The 18,862-nt window shown below is 40.3% G+C and overlaps 1 protein-coding gene across 2 annotated transcripts in view; it reads left to right on the top strand.

Moving 5' to 3' along the window:
* BLTP3B (bridge-like lipid transfer protein family member 3B) overlaps positions 1-18,862 on the top strand; it is a 109,266-nt gene that overhangs the window by 33,395 nt on the left and 57,009 nt on the right. The window contains exons 2-10 of one of the 2 annotated variants that reach the window (XM_060245236.1): positions 592-754; positions 1,562-1,600; positions 3,536-3,627; positions 6,549-6,738; positions 13,094-13,234; positions 14,184-14,354; positions 15,956-16,136; positions 16,858-16,941; positions 18,174-18,356. In XM_060245236.1, coding sequence (XP_060101219.1) covers positions 592-754; positions 1,562-1,600; positions 3,536-3,627; positions 6,549-6,738; positions 13,094-13,234; positions 14,184-14,354; positions 15,956-16,136; positions 16,858-16,941; positions 18,174-18,356 — 1,244 coding nt within the window. Of the gene's footprint in view, positions 1-591; positions 755-1,561; positions 1,601-3,512; positions 3,628-6,548; positions 6,739-13,093; positions 13,235-14,183; positions 14,355-15,955; positions 16,137-16,857; positions 16,942-18,173; positions 18,357-18,862 lie in introns of those variants that run through there. The other variant, XM_060245235.1, reaches the window with a different exon arrangement.

The raw sequence follows: 18,862 nt of genomic DNA, 5'->3' as shown, positions 1-18,862 counted from the left end.
AAATGACTAAGTTGAAGTTATTCTCATACAGACCATTTTTATTCACCCCTAAAACAAGTAGGCAAGCCCCCCAGGCTTATCTACTCAACATGCCCCACCTCCTTGCTTTCCTTCCAGTAATTTTCCACTCCTCTGTCCCTCTGCTTATCAGCTTTAACAAGAAGCTTCTCACAGAGGCCTGTCTGTTATCTACTTTTTACAACCTTCTGACACATTGCAGCTGCTTCGAACATTACATCAGACATTCTCTTCTGAAGGCAAAAAAACATATTTTCATTTATTATTATAGGGGTATTCATTAATTATTCAGGGGCTGCCCCTTCATTTGTAGGCCTAGGCTAAACTTGAGAACAATGGTAAAACTGCATTCATATGTGAACTGCAGATTCCTGTTGTAAGCAAGAGACAAGAATTCAGCTAAAACATTTGCATGGATACTGTTTGATAGTTTTTCAAAACTATCTTTGACAGGGGATATTAATTGAGCTGAATATTTTTTCAAAACTATGTTTTCATGTTTACATTAATCGTCAGTATGACGCCATTTCATGGTGAAGTTACTGCAATTTTAATATATATTTTTTCTTTTAGATTCACCAAAAATCTGTCACCTGACAAAATCAATTTGAGTACTCTGAAAGGGGAAGGACAACTAACCAATCTAGAGCTTGATGAAGAAGTGCTTCAGAATATGCTAGATCTTCCAACATGGCTTGCCATTAACAAAGTATTTTGCAATAAAGCATCTATTAGAGTAAGTGATTATTCTAGAACAGGAATGCATACCAATTTTCTCTCTGTATTGTCGTTTAAATATTCAAAATATTTATAAGGCCAAAAATGATATGTTCAGTCCAAATTAATTGTGTTAAAGGCTGCTGTTACAAAGGGAATTATTTTTATCTCCCAAGGCTTTTAGGTGTGAAGTATCTCACTAAAACCGTTGGAGAATAAATACATTTTTACCCATTGCTCAAAAGTAAAAAAAATCTAGCATCAGTTGAACTTATATGGGGAAGGTATTTCAGAGTTGGGATGCCACAGCTGAGATTTCCTGGTACCTTGTTTACTTCACCTCAGAAAAAGGAAGGAAACAAATCAGGAGCTAGGATGGTGATCAAAGAGGATTGGCAAGAACATACAACATTTATTTAGACAGCCTTTTCCAGGCTACAAGAACTGGCACTTAAAACTGACTCAGAAACAAATAGGAAGCTAGTGATCTTGTTCTATCAGCATGGCATATGTAGCTGGCATGAGATGTCATTTTTGCTTCATACTTTTTCTAAATGGCCTTGGGTCAACCATAGCTTCATAGAAGCTGTCCTTGAAAGGGCAGCTCCTGTAAAAGAACTCTCAGCCCCACCTACCTCACAGGGTGTTTGTTGTGGGGAGGGGGGAAAGGTAGAGGAGATTGTGACTGCTCTGAGTCTGAGATTCAGAGTATAGGGCAGAATATAAATCCAAAAAAATCTTCTTCTAAACTGATGGGTAACTTCTGTTTATTTTATTTTTTCTTATATTGGTATTGTTTTAAAATAATACCTGTGTTATCTTGCAGATACCGTGGACAAAATTAAAAACACATCCAATAAGTTTGGTGAGTTTGATATTCAACTTCCTCAGGTTACTGACATTTCACCATAATCCTATAAAAAGAAGCTCAAATTCATTTGAGACGTGTTTTATTAGTTCTCTCTCTGTGTGTGTAATACACTATTTATGCATGCAGTGCTGCAATCTGAATTTTACGGGAAAATTTAAATTGGAAAATTTTCTAGAAAAACTTTAAAATAATGTTAGCAATAAAGGCAAATACATTGTGTGCAAGCCTAAACTATGTACAAGCACTGAACTTTGTCCATACTTCATATTCCACACTTAGCCCATCAAGCATAATGAAAAACACCCCTGACAGTTTTAGATAACAGTATTTATATATAGGAGCAGGCCTCGGACTCAGTGGGAGCTCACAGGAGCGCAGCTTTTGAACCTTTCTGAGAGTTCCTCCTCCTCCTCCTCCTCCTGAGAGTTCCACCTCCTTGTCCACCAAATAGTAGGTGCAGCTGCATAACATTCCCTGGATGAGCTCCACCACCTATTTTTCTACAAAATGACCCTTGTAGAGGAGGATGAAATTTTTCCATGGACTAATATATATCCACAGAAAATTTTCAGAAAAATTGGATTTGGAAAAATTTTCTGTCCCACATCTCTGACCCCAAGATAATTGTCATGTTTCAAGTCTTAAGGTAGTTGCATAGCAACTATGTTAAAATTCTCAGAGTTTGTCCAATAGAACTGTGATCCCTCCTGTGCCATTTTCTCTGCTGTTATTGCTTATTAGAGGTTTAAAAGCATAGTCAAATGAATCCAGTCTCCTGCTATTAGAGCTGCCAGATTGGTGCTATCTGACAAGACATTCTGAAGGTATATATATTATGACCCAGCATAGCTTGATGTTGTGTCTTGCTGAAGTGCTTGATGAAGTGAGTTTCTTGCTGGCCAAGCAGTGTTAATTTTAAGTTCATTGAAGAGATCACCTCCCTTACACATGAGTTTTCTGAAACCAAATTTGCATAATTGGCATTGCTATGAGAAGCTGTTTGCGCCAACTGTTAAGATCATATCAGGAAGACAGATTGTTCTTTAAGGTAATGTATTTATTTCATTTGCATAGTTAATTGTTGACCTTGATTAAATGGCTGACATTCATGGAATGCAGTTTGGTAAGGTGTAATTGGGTCATAGAACAAGATTTTGCTTTTGTTTAGCTGAAATCCCAGCTCTTCCATCTAAGAAATTAGTCTTGTAGAAGCATTTTTACACAAGAGTGTTTTGAAAGTATAATGGCTGCCCCAACTGTGTGCTGAAAATAGTGATTACTTTCCAGAACACTTGTGTAGATGTGTGTGCTTACAGTCTCAATTACAAGCAGGGCTTTTTTTGAGCAAGAATGCACAGGAACACAGTTCTGGCTGACTTGGCACCAGGAGTGTGGCCTAATATGCAAATAAGTTCCTGCTGGGTTTTTTTACAAAAAAGTCCTGATTACAAGCATGAGAGCTTTATAGCACAAAACCTTAAGACAATCATTCTCTTTAGACATAGTGGAAAAGCTGAAGTTTCTCAGCCAAAATAAAGTTGAGCTTAGGTTGCTCATTGTGTTGCTCATGATACTCAGAAGATGGTCTTCTAATTCCTTTTTCTGTTACTGAGACAGAAATCTATCTTCACTAACTATGCTTTGAGTTCACTACAGAAAACTGAACTTCTGGACTTCTTGTTAAATGTTGGGATTTTTAGGGTTTTCAGAGTTGGACCAAGTCAGACTAAAGAAGATTTTAGTGGGGCTAATGTGTGACATATACAGTATTCAGTAAATTTGATTTGATTTTCTAGCAAACTTGTCAAATTAGTTTTGAGACCATTTGACAATGACTTAATACTTTGTTAATGTTTCTTTTATAACTCTGTGAGATACTTCAATTGAATCAGTTAACAAATGTGTCCCAAATTTCTTTTGCATATTTAGTCATTGGATAAAGTAATAATGGAAATGAGTACATGTGAAGAGCCACGTGCCCCTAATGGCCCATCACCTATAGCAACTGCTTCAGGACAAAGGTCAGTTGTTATTTAAAGCCCTATATGGCCTGGGACCTGCCTACCTGAAGGACCGTCTCTCCCCACATGTTCCCCAGAGAGTGCTGAGATCGGGAACCCAAAATCTTCTCGCTATCCCTGGGCCAAAAGAAGCCCGCTTAAAAACCACTAGAGAAAGGGCCTTCTCTGTTATGGCCCCTACATGGTGGAATCAGCTGCCGGAGGAGGTGAGGGCCCTGCGGGACCTTGTTCAGTTCCGCAGGGCCTGTAAGACGACACTCTTCCGGCTAGCTTACACCTAGCTGAGACGAGAAACTCAATGTAGCTTGCCAAACTCCTGTTCACATAGTTTTGGAATGTTTAATGGTTTTAAGGTTTTAACTGTTCTAAATGTTTTAATTGTTTATATATTCAAATATTTGTTTAATTTTATGTCTGACTAATTGTTGGGAGCCGCCCTGAGCCACTTGTGGGAAGGGCGGGCTACAAATCATAAATAAATAAATAAAATTTTTAATAAAATTGTGGTGGAATGTCTGCTATGACATAGTCAGGAGACAAGATTTCTGTGTTAATGTACTGTTATAATGCACTCAGTTAATTAATGTTGGACTAAATGAATAATCTGGTTCTGAAGAGTGGCATTGCAATGAGATGTGTAAGAGCTCAGAAAGCCTTCTGAGAGCCAATTCAGTGGTTACTTTTCTTTTCCATATCACCCCTTCTTTGTATAGGATCAAACCCTAGGATGAACTAGGATGTACTCAAATAGAGCTCACTATTGGCATTTCCAGGATGGCAATGTAGGGTTGCCAACAGCCTGGAGAAAAAACACCCTGTCCCTTTAATAGAGGCTTAATATATGGAAGTGAGCATGTGAAGTTTTTCATAGCATGGAAGTAAATATAGTACTTTGGCATGGGGTCAAAGTGACCCCACATTACCAAAAAGTAGTGTGAACCTGATAGCTCTCTCATTCATGGCTTAGCTCCTAAGGAAAAAAAAAATCAGGCCTCAAGAATAACTTCCTTCAGAAATGCAGGACAATAGTCAAATTTGGAATTGGAGTCAAAAATACCTCTCACTGAAAACATCAAAACCCCACAAAAAATGTAAATGGGGTCAAAATGACCCCACCATATTAAAAGCACAAGACAGTTGAGAATTTATAAAACTATTTATTTTAAATAAAGCAATCATTGTAACCTTCCACATACCCCCCCCTTCCAAATATGTAAAGCTGAGAAGGTGACGCAGGTGTTTGGAAAATTTGAAGGTGAACAGTTCAGTGCACAGCTGGTTATGGGTCAGAATAACTTCTCCCTGTAAAGTTGAGATGATCAAATCAGAGGTTTGGAAAATTTGTAGGAGAAAGAGAACCAATCAGCTCAGTGGACAGGTGGCTGGGATCATCTAGAGCTCCAAGATATGTAAAGTTGAGAAGATCACTCTGTGGTTTGCAAAATCTAAAGGGCAAAGGGAAGCAATTAGCTCAGCAAACAGCCAGGGGTTATCTAGAGTTCCAAGCTTCATGGCTTTTTAAAGTCTGGAAATGTGAGACTCAGAGGATGCATTCAAACATATCCACTGATGCAAAAAACAACAAGGAGGAAGCTGTGCAAATCAGAAAGTAAAAGCTCACAGACAACTGCTGCAAATATATATATATATATGTTTTCACAAAATTTTAAAATGCTTCAATATAAATAGTGATATTTTTACAAAACCATTACTACACGGGCTGTATGCAAACAGCCTACAAATGCTCTATTTAGACTCAGAGATCAATGGTTCATACAAAAACTGCCTATAGCAGACATGGCTTGAGTGGATTTCTTCTTAAAGCAGATAAGATGTTGTCGAATTCAGTCCCACCATCCTGGAATGGAAAGGTGTGAAAGTGTTACGGAAAGCTGGCAACACCAAGGTGTTTCTCCCTCAGGGCTTCATCAGATGCATAATTCTGGGACAAAGCTTACAATCAAAAGCTCACATCAAGTCTAGTAACAAGGCTGGCATCTGTTTGTTTTAACTGTTTGCGCCACCTTTCTATAAAATTTAGATAATAAATGTTGGTCCATCTATTTAAACATGGGAACAGTGCTAAAATAATTTTTTCAATATTTTGGGGTCAATAGAACTCCAAATTACGATTATGCATAGTGCTTTCATTTTCAAGCCAAGTCTATTGGGGGCCAGATTGACCCCACTTTCCCTTTTGATGAAACTCAAGATTAAAAAAAAGGCAGTGAGGAGGGGAGAGGGACTTCAGGGCACTGCAGTTCACTTAGGAGAAGGCATAACTGGAAGTTTGTGCCAATAGAAAGCTTTTAAACCATTTCCCCCCCATGACTCCGGGGTAAAAAAACAAAAAAAAAACCCTGATTCCTTGGGAGGGTTAAAATGATCATTAGTCACAGTGGCTGTATCTATGCATGGGTTGATCTGTTCTTTGTTTTCTCCATATGATGGTTGAATCATGAGGAGAAAATTAGCAGTGGTCTCTTCTCCCCATTCCTCATCCCATGCATAAAAACTCAGCACTTATGAAACTCAGAGGTGGAGTGGATAAAAAAATTTCCTGTTCGCATTTCAAAGGTACTTCTTGATTGCTGTGTTGGGAATCATATAATAAAAGGCATAGTGACATATAAGCTTTTGTAGAGACAGTGTTCTTCAAAAAATCTGATTCTTACATGCACATTCAGGAGTAGTGAACTTGACTGACCCTTAGCTTGCCTAGACCCTAGTTCTGGTTTCTGTGGGATGGTCCCTTTTGTTGGTTTCTAATTCTTCAAGGAACCACACTCAGCTTATTGCTTTACACCAGTTTCTTTTTAATTGCATATGCTGTGTTTATGGTAATTAATAGTTACTACATAAATTAATAGTTATTTACATACTACAATTATGATGGAAATGTTTGCATTTTATTTCTCCAGTGAATATGGTTTTGCTGAAAAAGTGGTAGAAGGAATATCTGTTTCTGTAAACTCCATTATAATCCGAATTGGAGCAAAAGCGTTCAATGCTTCATTTGAACTTTCTCAGTTGAGAATATATAGTGTCAATGCAAACTGGGAACATGGTGACTTAAGATTTACTCGCATACAAGAGTCTCAACGTGGAGAGGTAATGCCACTTTGTATTTATAATAAACTGGTTTCACAAGCATAGTATTGTCTAAATGATGCCATTAATAAATATCACAATGTTACTTTAATCTTAACATTATTATTTAAGTTACTTTTAACGGTTATGGTGTCTCACTTTGGGAGCCCCTAGTTACATGTAATTAAAGTGATATGATTGTTGCTGATTGAGGAGTGAGTCACACGTTATGAAGATACATTCTGGAGTTCTGTGCCCAGGTATGTGTAGGCCCAATATCTACCGATACCCGTGTATGGAGAGACTGTTGCCTTTTTCCTCATGCCTTTTTCCCAATGTCAAATAGCCCTAGTGAGCTGCTGTTTGCCCTGTTAGGGAAATTGATGTCAAGCCACCATGTAAGTTTCTTCAGTGGAGCAAATAGTGTTTCCCTGGGATTGTTCTAGGTTGGGAAAATGGTGCACACGGCGGAGGCATAAGGTCGCTGTTATAAGGTCCCATTGCAGTCCTGATGCAAATCTCATCCATGAGTGCTAGGGAGGCATGAACCTGCAGAAGATGCTTTTGTAACATGTGACTCAACCCTTAGTGGTTACTCACATGTTGTTTTAGGTCTTTGCAATGATTTCAGGCTACACGGTTCTCTCTTTCACATACTTATTCAAATTGTGCTTCATCCTGTGCAAGCTGCATCATTTATGAAGTATGCTAAACAAAGGAATTACATGCCCAGATAACTTTATTTTGTATCAGTGAATGGAAAGCTGTGTCCCTTGGGGAACATGTAAATGAGCCTATAGATTGAGTTCAGAGGATCTGCCAAGTTCTTCAAGCATGCACAGCAAAATGTGGGTGAGGAGAACCCTGCAGCTATTTTTTTTAAATATATATATTTAAAAATAATAGGGATACAGAAAAAGAAGGAAATGGGGTATAGAAAAAATTAATAATGTAAAATGGTTTACATTTATCAAGGAGATTTATGTTATGTGTAGTACATATAACAAAAATAGGAAATCCTCTGAAATACTTTGCTTTTCAACTTCCTTATTATACATTTTAACAACAATTATACTTACAGCTACATCAGCGAGGGAGAAAGAAAAACAATTAAATGAAAATAAAATAATTCTAAAATCTATTTCAGTTTTTCATATAAACTATACATCCTATATATAAAAAGATAGTGATAGATTAAAACTAATAATATAACAATCCTGATGAATATTCATTAAGTAGTGATTTTCAGGAAATATTTAGTTTTGACAGAATATTGACCATACTTTGTTCTATATCATATCAGAAAAGGAATAAGTTGAATAAGACTATAATAATACGAGTGCATGCTGTTATTTAACTACATCAGGTGAATCAAGCCTAATAATAATAATCAGCCTGGGGAGGGGGAGGTATGGCGGTGGGAACAGGCAACGATATAAGGGAAGGGGACCGAGACCAATTAGGGCTCGGTCACCTTCCAGTCTGTGTCCCATCCCAAGCGTGACCAGTAGTAGGGCCAAATTAAACAACCCACCTCCGTCATTGGTGTTATGTAATGCCAGGTCCATTAATAATAAGACCTCTGTCCTCCGAGAGTTTTTACTCGAGCAGGACATGGACCTGGCTTGCGTGACCAAGACCTGGGTACAAGAGGGAGATCTGGTAGCTCTCTCTCAAATAGCTCCCCCAGGTTACTCGGTCTTTCACCAATCATGGACTAGTGGGCGGGGGGGAGGAGTGGCATTGTTCATACGTGAGGCTTCCTCCTTCAGGGCACTCCTGGCTCCAAAGATCAAGGGTATTGAATGTGCAGGCCTGGTGTGGGAGGTTGGAGAGGGGTTGGCTATTTGGCTGGTGTACCGTTCACCTAGCGCACCGGCCAACGCCTTACTGTCCCTGCTTGAGGCCATGGCAGGCTGGGTGCTGGAGCACCCAAGGCTGGTGGTCCTGGGTGACTTCAACGTCCATGCGGATGACCCGACCTCTAAGCCGGCGGCCGACCTAGTGTCATCCATGGCAACACTGGGACTCTCTCAATTTGTCACAACCCCCACTCACCAGGCTGGCCACATGTTAGACCTGATCTTTGCGGCCAGAGTTATGGTGGACAATGTAATTACAGAAGTAGTGCCATGGTCGGACCATCTTGCTCTCAGGGCTCGTATGGACATTCCAAATGTGCTTAGGCGATGAGCGTATTATGGCTCGCCTGCGGTTCCAGACTGCTCTAAGGAATTCCTGGCCCTCTGGCGGTTCCCTCGATGGCCTTATTGAGTCCTGGAATAGCCGGCTCTCTACAGCCATTGATGAGATCGCACCTCGGCACCCTCTGCGACCTCGAATCAGGCTGGCTCCGTGGTATACCCCGGAATTACGCCAGCTGAAACAGGGTCTCAGACGATTAGAGAGGCAATGGCAGCATACTCGGGATGAAGTGACTAGAGCATCTTATAGAGAATTTATGAGATCCTATGAGATGGCAGTCAAGGCCGCAAAGAAGATATACTTTGCAGCTAAGATTGCGTCTGCAAATTCGCGCCCGGCACAATTATTTAGAACAATTCGGAATCTTACTACATTGCCACAAGGCAAACCAAATGTTAAGGAATTGGAGATAGGCTGTGAGGCTTTTGTGAAATTTTTTGCAGACAAAGTCCAATCGCTCCGCCACGATTGCCCTGCCATGTTGGATACAGTAAGTGGACTCAAGGCTCCATGCCTGCCTTCTGGTTTGACCCTGGATCATTTCGACCCTCTCAGCTTGGAGGAAGTTGACAGAGTCCTCTCTGCTGCGCGCCCAACAACTTGCGATTTGGACCCATGCCCCTCCTGGTTAATTAAAGCTTGCCAGGAGGAGCTAAGATGTCCTATACGGGACATCATAAATAGATCTCTTTCGGAGGGTCTTTTTCCAACCCCTCTGAAGGAGGCAGTGGTCTGCCCTCTCCTGAAAAAGGTTACATCAGATCCGGCCACATTGGCGCATTACTGGCTGGTCTCAAATTTGCCCTTTTTGGGCAAAGTAATAGAGAGGGCTGCGGCATTGCAGAGTTTTCTGGATGATGCTTCCACCTTAGATTCTTTTCAGTCCGGCTTCCGCCCGGGCCACGGGATGGAGACAGTGTTGGTCGCCCTCATGGATGACCTCCGGCGACATCTGGATCGAGGCGGTGTGGCGGTATTGCTGTTGCTAGACCTATCGGCGGCGTTCGATATGGTCGATCACCGGTTGCTGACCTGCCACCTCGCTGACGCAGGGATTCAGGGGCTAGCCTTACAGTGGCTTTCCTCTTTCCTTGAAGGTTGGGCTTTCCTCTTTCCTTGAAGGCTGGGGACAAAGGGTGGCGATTGGGGGAGAGCTGTCTCAGAGGCACCCACTTAATTGCGGGGTGCCTCAATGGGCGGTTCTCTCTCCAATATTATTTAACATCTATATGCGCCCCCTTGCCCAGATCGCCCGGGGACATGGGCTGGGTTGTCACCAGTATGCTGATGACACCCAACTCTATCTATTGATGGGTGGCCGGGCTGCCGACGCCCCTGTAGATCTGGACCGGGCATTGCAAGCCGTGGCTGATTGGATCAAGCTGAGGGGGTTGAAATTGAATCCAGCGAAGACAGAGGTCCTTTGCCTAGGCCACAGCAGTCCGGGAGGAGGGATCCCCCTTCCAGCTTTTGACGGGGCGCCACTGGTACCGGTGCGTGAAGTCAGGAGCTTGGGAGTGCTACTGGAGTCTTCCTTGACAACGGAGGCCCAGATAGCTGCCACTGCCAAGTCCGCCTTTTTTCATCTTAGACGGGCGAGGCAGCTGACCCCCTTCTTGGAACGAGGCGACCTGGCAACAGTGATCCACGCGATGGTCACCTCGAGACTGGACTACTGTAATGCCCTCTACATGGGGCTGCCCCTGTGATGAACGCGGAAACTGCAGCTAGTGCAGAACTCAGCAGCCAGGCTACTAGTGGGACTACCTCGGTGGGAACATGTGCGGCCTAGGCTGCGGGAACTGCACTGGCTGCCAATTGTATACTGGGTTCGTTACAAGGTGCTGGTTATCACCTTTAAAGCCTTATATGGTCGAGGACCTGCCTACCTCAGGGACCGCCTCTCTCCATATGTTTCCCAGAGAGCACTGCGTTCCAGCTCACAAAATCTTTTGGAAATCCCTGGGCCTAAGGAGGCCAAACTTAAAACAACTAGGGAGCAGGCCTTCTCTATAAGAGCGCCCCAATGGTGGAATCAGCTGCCGGAAGAGGTGCGGGCCCTACGGGATCTTAATCAGTTCCATAGGGCCTGCAAAACTGCCCTCTTCCAAGCAGCCTTTTAAGATGGAACCAGAAGTAATATTACGCTGTCTTGGATAAGCAGAGATTGTAGCAGCACTGTATTGTTTTAGCTGATTTTTAATATTAATTTATATATTGTATTTATACTGTTAACTGATTTTATCTGTTACTGTTATACCATGATACTGTATCATGTTTTGTAAGCCGCCCTGAGCCTGCCTTGGCGGGGAGGGCGGGGTATAAATAAAAACTTATTATTATTATTTGTACATTTCCAAAACATTGTCTTTTCTCCTCAGTCTTTATCCATAATATAAGTAAGCTGTTAATTAACTATTAATCTGTTTCTGAAGGTGGCTAATATATGTTTAACAAGGATGGCTTATACATTTACACCTTCATTTGAGACACTTTTGGTAGACAAGGCCTTAGCTTCTGTAGTTGAAGCCATGTACATTGTCATGTACATTTTGCAAATGCAAATCACGGATTTAATATAAGTACTCAAAATATATAGAATGAAGGAGGAGGTAAAAAAGCTTGCTGTCGTGGCTCAGCAGCAGCAGGGATTGATTCCTTGGGAGAAGTGGACACTTCAGGAGAAGAGGAGTTTCAAGCAGGTAGCCCTGACCTGATGGAAGAGGAGTTGCAGGCTTATCAAGGCTAATCAGCTGACACAGGGTCACCACCAGCCCCGAGTCCAATGCAGCAGATGAACCTCAGCTGCCAGTAGCCCACGAGGTTCACCGCCACCCTTTTAGCACCGAAGACAGCAGGTAAGAAGGGAGCTGCAAGAAAGATGTTACAAGGCTGAGCTCCTGGCCTGTTGCTGGCTGATAACAGATGAGAGTAGTTGAAGAGTTACGCTCTAGCAGCCAGCCTATAAAACCAGCTCAGTGAGTCTGCATGTTGTGGAAGCAACAAGTCATTCTGCTAGATTCTGCAACCACAACTCCTGACCCTACTTTCTTTGTACGACTTTGGACTAGATTTGGACTTCAGTTTCATGACTCTCTGGCTTGTGGATGACCCTTGGAGCTCCTGACTTCGCTCTCTGGTTCACCCCTTCTGGTAGTAAATCTCTGGCTTGTGCACTTTTGGCTTGTGGACTTCTGGGACTGAACTCTGGATTTTGTGTGGGCACCTGAATGTGTTTGGCTTGCTTGCCTGCTCCTGCTATATGACACTTGCATCCGGAAGAGGAGGCAGAGAAACAAAAGCGAGAAATTGTTCCCCAGTTTGTTGAAGAGGAGCTGGGAGAAAAGTTGTGTGTGCTGAAATTTAGCACCCTGAATACTGGCAGTAGTCCTCATTATCTTTAGATCCATAAATGGGCTGTGCTCAGAAGATCTTGGGAAATGATTTTCCCCACAAGTGCCTCCCAGTCCTTTAATATTTGGAAAGCTTTGCTCTACGGCCCTCATTTACAATGAGTTAGTTTGTGCGATCCTTGATACAGGCTTTAATAAGTCATGGGTACTGCAAGTCATCTTGTTGATCCAGTTTAATTTTTTTCAGAACTATGTTAATGGCTGCCACTTGTAGTTATTTATTTTATAATGATGCTTGTCTGTCTTTAGGATTTTTATTATACTGCATTTTATGTACTAGAAACCATGTAGAGAACTCTTTTGAGAATACAATATTTTGAGAACTGCATTTTATGTACTAGAAACCATGTAGAGAACTCTTTTGAGAATACAAAATAAAATATCTTTTTAGATTTTGAGCAAACATTATTTTGTTCTGTTGCACTTCTGGCAAGCTACCTTAATTATTCTGATATCATCAACTTTTAGTCTGTGTTTACAACTTTGTTTTTCATGGCACTCCTATTTTTTATTTAATATTTTTCATCTTCAGAGGTTTTATATATGTTTTATAAACTCTTGGGCACTTTAAAATACTAGGTATTTATTCTTATACTATAATTTTATGAACTTCTATGAAATGTCCTGCATATTAATGTGTGATGACAGAATCTGCACAGTTGTTTAATAACACTTAAATAACTGTATAAGGAGTTTGTATTACATTAGTAACTCCATGTGTGCCTTTTGTTTGTTCCTAATATATGGGTTTTTTTTAGGTGTTGACATTTAAAGAAATCAACTGGCAGATGATCAGAATAGAAGCAGATGCAATCCAAAGCTCTCAACATGAAATCATGAGTGCTCCAGTTCGCCTGATTACTAACCAGTCCAAAATTAGGGTCACACTTAAAAGAAGGGTAATGTTGAATACTGTTTTGAAGCTATGTTATATACTGTTTGTGAAAATAGAAGGCTGTTGAGAGATGTTACCAGAAATACTGGGGATCTCCTCTTTTTATAGGGGGAATTAGCAGAGGCAAACCCAGACAGAGTTCTTTAGGAGCAGGATTCCCACACGGTGTATACCAGTACTAGTTCAGAGAGAGAGAATTTGAAATCCCCAAACCAATTGTAATTAAGAAAGGAATTTTATTAAAAATAAAAATAATATGATAAAAATACACACACTGAATTAGAACTAACACACACACAAGAACAACAGAAAAAATAAGCTTTAGTGGAGCAAATAGGGTGTCAGATTTAACTAGGAGGAGGTGGAAGATTCATAGCTACCTGTCCAAAGAGTAGAAGTCAATGGAGAAGAGGGACAAGATTACTAGCATCTTGGGTGTGTGGTTGGATCCAGGAACACACAACACTGAGCATGTCCAGAGTACCTCCTTAATAGGCAAAAATGTTTCGCAAGGCATGGCTGGGTATGTTAAGTGGCTTATACAAGAGTTTGATGTGATTCCCATTGTGTAGTGAGGGTGAGTTGAATTCTTCCCAGATGCTAGACACAAAAGTGTAATGTTCTATGTTTGCTCAAAGAATGGGGCCAGGGGATGGCTATTTGGTAAAAATGGTGAAGTTAATTATTTCCTTGATAGTCTGGAGCTGAGGGGAGAAAAGCAGATGAAGACTATCAACTAGAAGAATAGCTTTTAGGAAAGAATAGCTTTTAGGAAAAATCTCTCTCAGCCATGGCCAGCAGGAGGCACAAAGACACAGCAGTTACTGATTATAAAGATTCCTCTTTACTGTCATTAAGCATTGCTTAATGTTCTGTTTCAACTTCTAATCTAAACTTTTGACTTATTATCAAAACCGCGTTACTAACGTGCAAAAATCTCTTTATCCCCACAGTTAAAGGATTGCAATGTGGTGGCATCCAAACTGATTCTAATACTGGATGATTTGCTATGGGTTTTAACTGATTCCCAATTAAAAGCCATGGTACAGTATGCAAAATCCCTTAGTGAAGCAATAGAAAAATCAGCTGAACAGAGAAAAAGCCTTGCTACTGAATCCACACCGGTAAGCATATTCAGTTGTTGTGTTTTACTATTCAGTGGATACAAATGATCCCAAGCCAATAACGCAATCCAGTAAGAAAGGCAAACTTGCTCCTTATTGACTCAGTCAAGCTTAAACAAGTGAATTTCAGCCCCACTGGTTTTAGTGGGTCTTAGATGTGTCTCTTTATTGGACTGCATCCAATATATACCATTCTACTCTGACATCCCACCCATTTTTGTCCTACATTTTGTAGAAGAGAAGCCATATATAGGTCAAGATAAACAAATAGTGAACAGCTATATTAGCGAATAGAAAGGGAAAAATGAGTGTCCTATCATTGCAGTGTGGCACAGAATTGTGTCAAGAAGACTCTGTTCAAGGTCACAACCATACAAAGATTGTTGTATTAAGTATTATTTTTAGCTAGATGTTGTATTAAGTATTTTTAGATGTTGCATTAAGTATTATTTTTAGCAGTGGGCAGAACAGTCATTTATGTGTTTTTAGTGTTTATAAATATTCCTTCTCCTTTTTAACAATATGACTTAAAATGTTCAGCAGATGTATAAGGAGACAGTAAATCACTGATACTTTAAAAGGGACCAGTTTTATTCCATTTTATGTGATTTTATATCTGATATTTCATACACATGCCCACATTCTTGTCTTAGCTCAGCAGCGGGGAAAGGATCCTCAGAGAAATGTAAGGAACATTTGAGAGATTATTTATACAAAAGTATGCTTTCATGTGTTTAGGGACACATACAAGGTTATCCCTTATACATTGTTACCAGCATATGGCTGACAGACTTGTATGAAGACAATTAAAGTAGATTGAGTGAAGCTGCTTGTTCAGTGTGGTTTTTAGTACTGCCAGTATTTTAGATAGATAGATAGATAGATAGATAGATAGATAGATAGATAGATAGATAGATAGATAGATAGATAGATAGATAGATAGATAGATAGATAGATTTATTGTCATTGTTCTCCACAAAAAGAGAGCAACGAAATGAGGTGCTCTTCCACAAACATACCAACACATCAAACACACATATTCATATTCATAGCATTTAAATACATCTAAAACCATTAAAACCATTTAAACCATTTAAATACATCTAAAACAGATAAACATTCATAAAACCATTAAAACCATTTAAACCATTTAAATACATCTAAAACAGATAATCCTTCATAACCCTGCATTTAACCTAACCACAGCACTTGGATAGAAACTGTCCTTAAATCTGTTTGTCCTAGCCTTCAACACTCTATATCGTCTACCTGACGGTAAGATCTCAAATAGCAAATGGCCCAGATGTGAAGGGTCCCTTAGGATCATTTGTATCTTCCTTTTACATCCCATATTATACAGATCCACCAATGAGGGGAGAGAACATCCGCAAATCTTTTGTGCTCTTCTCGTCACTCTTTGGAGCACCCTTCTCTCTGCTTCCGTGCTGTTGGTTTGAATAGCGACTAATATCCTAACATTTGATGAAGGCAACTTCCTTTAATACCTAAGTGTAACATATGTGTTGGACTTCTTTTCACTTTCAGATGTTTAAATGCTTTATCCTGAGGATGAAGTCTATAAAGTTATATTTTTTTTCCAGAGTTCCACTGCTGTGCCCAGTTCTCAGCAGGTGAAAACACAGCAGTCCTCAGCAGCTGTTGATCATAATGATGCAATTGTGAAACTGTTCAATAATTTTGATGTTAAGGAAACTTCTTATCATCTAGTAATTTCCCATTTGGACCTGCATATATGTGATGATATTAATGCTAAGGAAAAAGGTAAATTAACTTTATTTGATGTCTTTATTTGATTATAATATGTTGGCAACATATTATCTGGATTTAGTGTGATTAGAAAGTTACCTCACTTTAATTATCGGTTTACTTCATACATCCTACCTGATTCCACCTGACCTTTTCCCCTCCAAGTTAAATAAAATATTTTGTCCATTTTGAACTTTGAAAAGCCTCTTGTATGCCATTACGGAAGTAGAATGTAAGCAGATGATTTTGTCTCTTCCCTCAAGTCCCTGGCTGGATCAGCATCAAAATATGTAATAATGTGACAGGGTGAAACAGCCATAGATCAACAAATAAGAAGAAAATAGATTTAGAGGCTACTCAGCAAGCAAGAAAGAAGAAGAAACAAAGGAAAAAGCCTGTGCATGAGGGAGGGTAGAGGGTGAGATTGCTATAGTTGATAATGGCATCTTTGGTTCATTACTGCTCTGTGTGTTACATAGGTGTTTGGTGTAATGTGTACACAAAAAGGTTAAATGCTCAGGAAGCTTAAACTACTACTTATTTGTTTATATATTTATACTCCACTTCTGTCCCCAGTGGAGCACCAAAGTGGCTTACAACATCGTGTCTTCCTCTGTTTTACCCTCACTGTAACTACCCTGTGAGGGTAGGGTTTTTTTTGTTAATATTAATATTTATTTTGATATCTGTTCTGTCTTATCCCTAAAGTTATGTTCAGCAAATAATTGTTTTACAGTTGCCAACAGGCGTATTTCGGGAGGAGCTATGCAGCTATCCTTTAGCCAACTGACAGTAGACTACTACCCTTTTCATAAAGCAGGTAATGGTAAATGTTGAGTTGTAGTCTCTTAATAGTCTAGCACATATAGGAAGTTTGAACAGTGAGTCTGCCAAGTAGTTGAATGAGGTTAATATTCTTACCAATATGTATAATTCTCAACATGTCCCTACCTGCAGATACTTAAATGTTTGGATTGGGGCTCTAGAGAGAGAAGGAAGATTTAAAAAATAAACTTGAGGAACAAGTCCCGTTCCCCAATTTGCACAAAAAATCTGAAAAAAATCTGCTTGTGCAGACAATGTAAACATATCATGAACAGGCAGGGAAGGAGAAGCCAACTAAGCTTGTGTGCCTGTACACAACAAAGGTTCTGGCTCAGGCACTTTTGCCTCTCTACTCCAGACCAGCAGGCAGAGAGGAAGAGTTGCCTTCATTCCCCTTCTGCTGAGATACCTGTGCTGCAGGCTGGTGAGGGAGGAACAGGAGCTGCTGCCACTCTTGCCATTTGAGCCAGGCAGTCAGGTGGGTGGGAGCACTTGAATCACTGCTTCCCCCCTTCCACTGCTGAGGTAGTGGCACAGTGGTTGCAGAAGGAGGAGGACTAGGAGCTACCACAAGCTACTACCACTTCCCACCAGTTGAGTTGGGAAGGTGAAGGAGGGGGAGTGGCATCCACTGTGGGAGTTGCTGCATTCTTCCACAGCTGTGTGAGGACAGGACAAAGGGAAGACTGGCTGAGAGAAGTGAGTGGGAGTGAGAGACTGTCTTCCTGAAAGAAGGAGAGGGGGAGGAAACTAAGCAGGAGAATGGGATGTCCCCTCCCCTGTGAATGTTCATGGGACCCCACTTGTATACACATCATCTTGCAAGTTGCCTGGAACTAGAAAATGGAATGAAGATGCTGCAGATTCAATATCTTGTTCAAAATATAGTATTGTATCTTAACATCTGCTTTATTGAAAAAGTTGCTTAAATTGGTTTTAAAACACTTTACATTTATACGACTCTTCAGTATGTTCCAGATATTTTACCTATATTCAGTAATCCTTACAGCAGTCGCATAACATTAGTATTATCCCTGCACAGAAATTAAGTGACATTGGGAACTTTCCTTATCCATAGTTAAGTTTCTTAGCCTTCATGGGGTTTGTAATTGAAGACTGGCAAAGAGTTTTCAGAATGACTTATTTTTACATGGTTTTAAATAAAGAATAGTGTATTGTAAAAATGCTTTTATGTGTATGTAAGTCATTTATATGTAATATTTGCAGGTGACGGTTGCAGTCATTGGATGCATTATAGTGAAGCCACCAAAACTAGAAGTGGATGGGCAGAAGAATTATTGCAGGAATTCAGAAGCAATGTTGAATTGCTGAAGCAGGCTGTCAAGGATCACAATGTAGATTCTCCTGTTAAATCCCCTCCTCATGGATCCCCACAGCATGCACAAGCAGGTATTTCATTGTGTACTTTGTTAACTTGTGTGATGAGAATATGTTCCATGAATTGCAGTGGATCACAGTTGGATACAAATACAGCTATAGTAGCATTAGGAATACCTGGCTGTTTGTCTTACCTTTGGCATCTTTCTTTAAAACTTTATTTCAGTTGTAATCGCTTGTGAGTATGAAAATAGTTTTAGTGATGCTCAGAGCTAGCGGAAGAAAAGAAATATGATGCTCCAAAGTAGGGTGTGCATTCAGATCTCCCTGAGCTGAAATATCCTGAAATAATACCTTATTGGTATTTGGGGGTATATTTCAGCTTCCCAAATGTATCTGGGCTTTCTCAGGAAATCTGGAAAAAAATGCAAGAAAATTCCAGATATATCTGGGAATTTTGGGTAGATCTGAAAACAGCAAAGGGGCAGAAGCAGATTGCTCCCACCTCTCAGCTGCTAATTGGGTGGGTTTATGTAGTCCCTTTAAACTTTAAACAGAAGTCAGCCTGCGGATCAGCC

This window comes from Heteronotia binoei, chromosome 8, assembly GCF_032191835.1.
Source record: "Heteronotia binoei isolate CCM8104 ecotype False Entrance Well chromosome 8, APGP_CSIRO_Hbin_v1, whole genome shotgun sequence".
NCBI classification, from domain to species: domain Eukaryota; kingdom Metazoa; phylum Chordata; class Lepidosauria; order Squamata; family Gekkonidae; genus Heteronotia; species Heteronotia binoei.
Note: the sequence above shows the minus strand (reverse complement) of the source record. Positions and strands in the feature narration are given on the sequence as shown.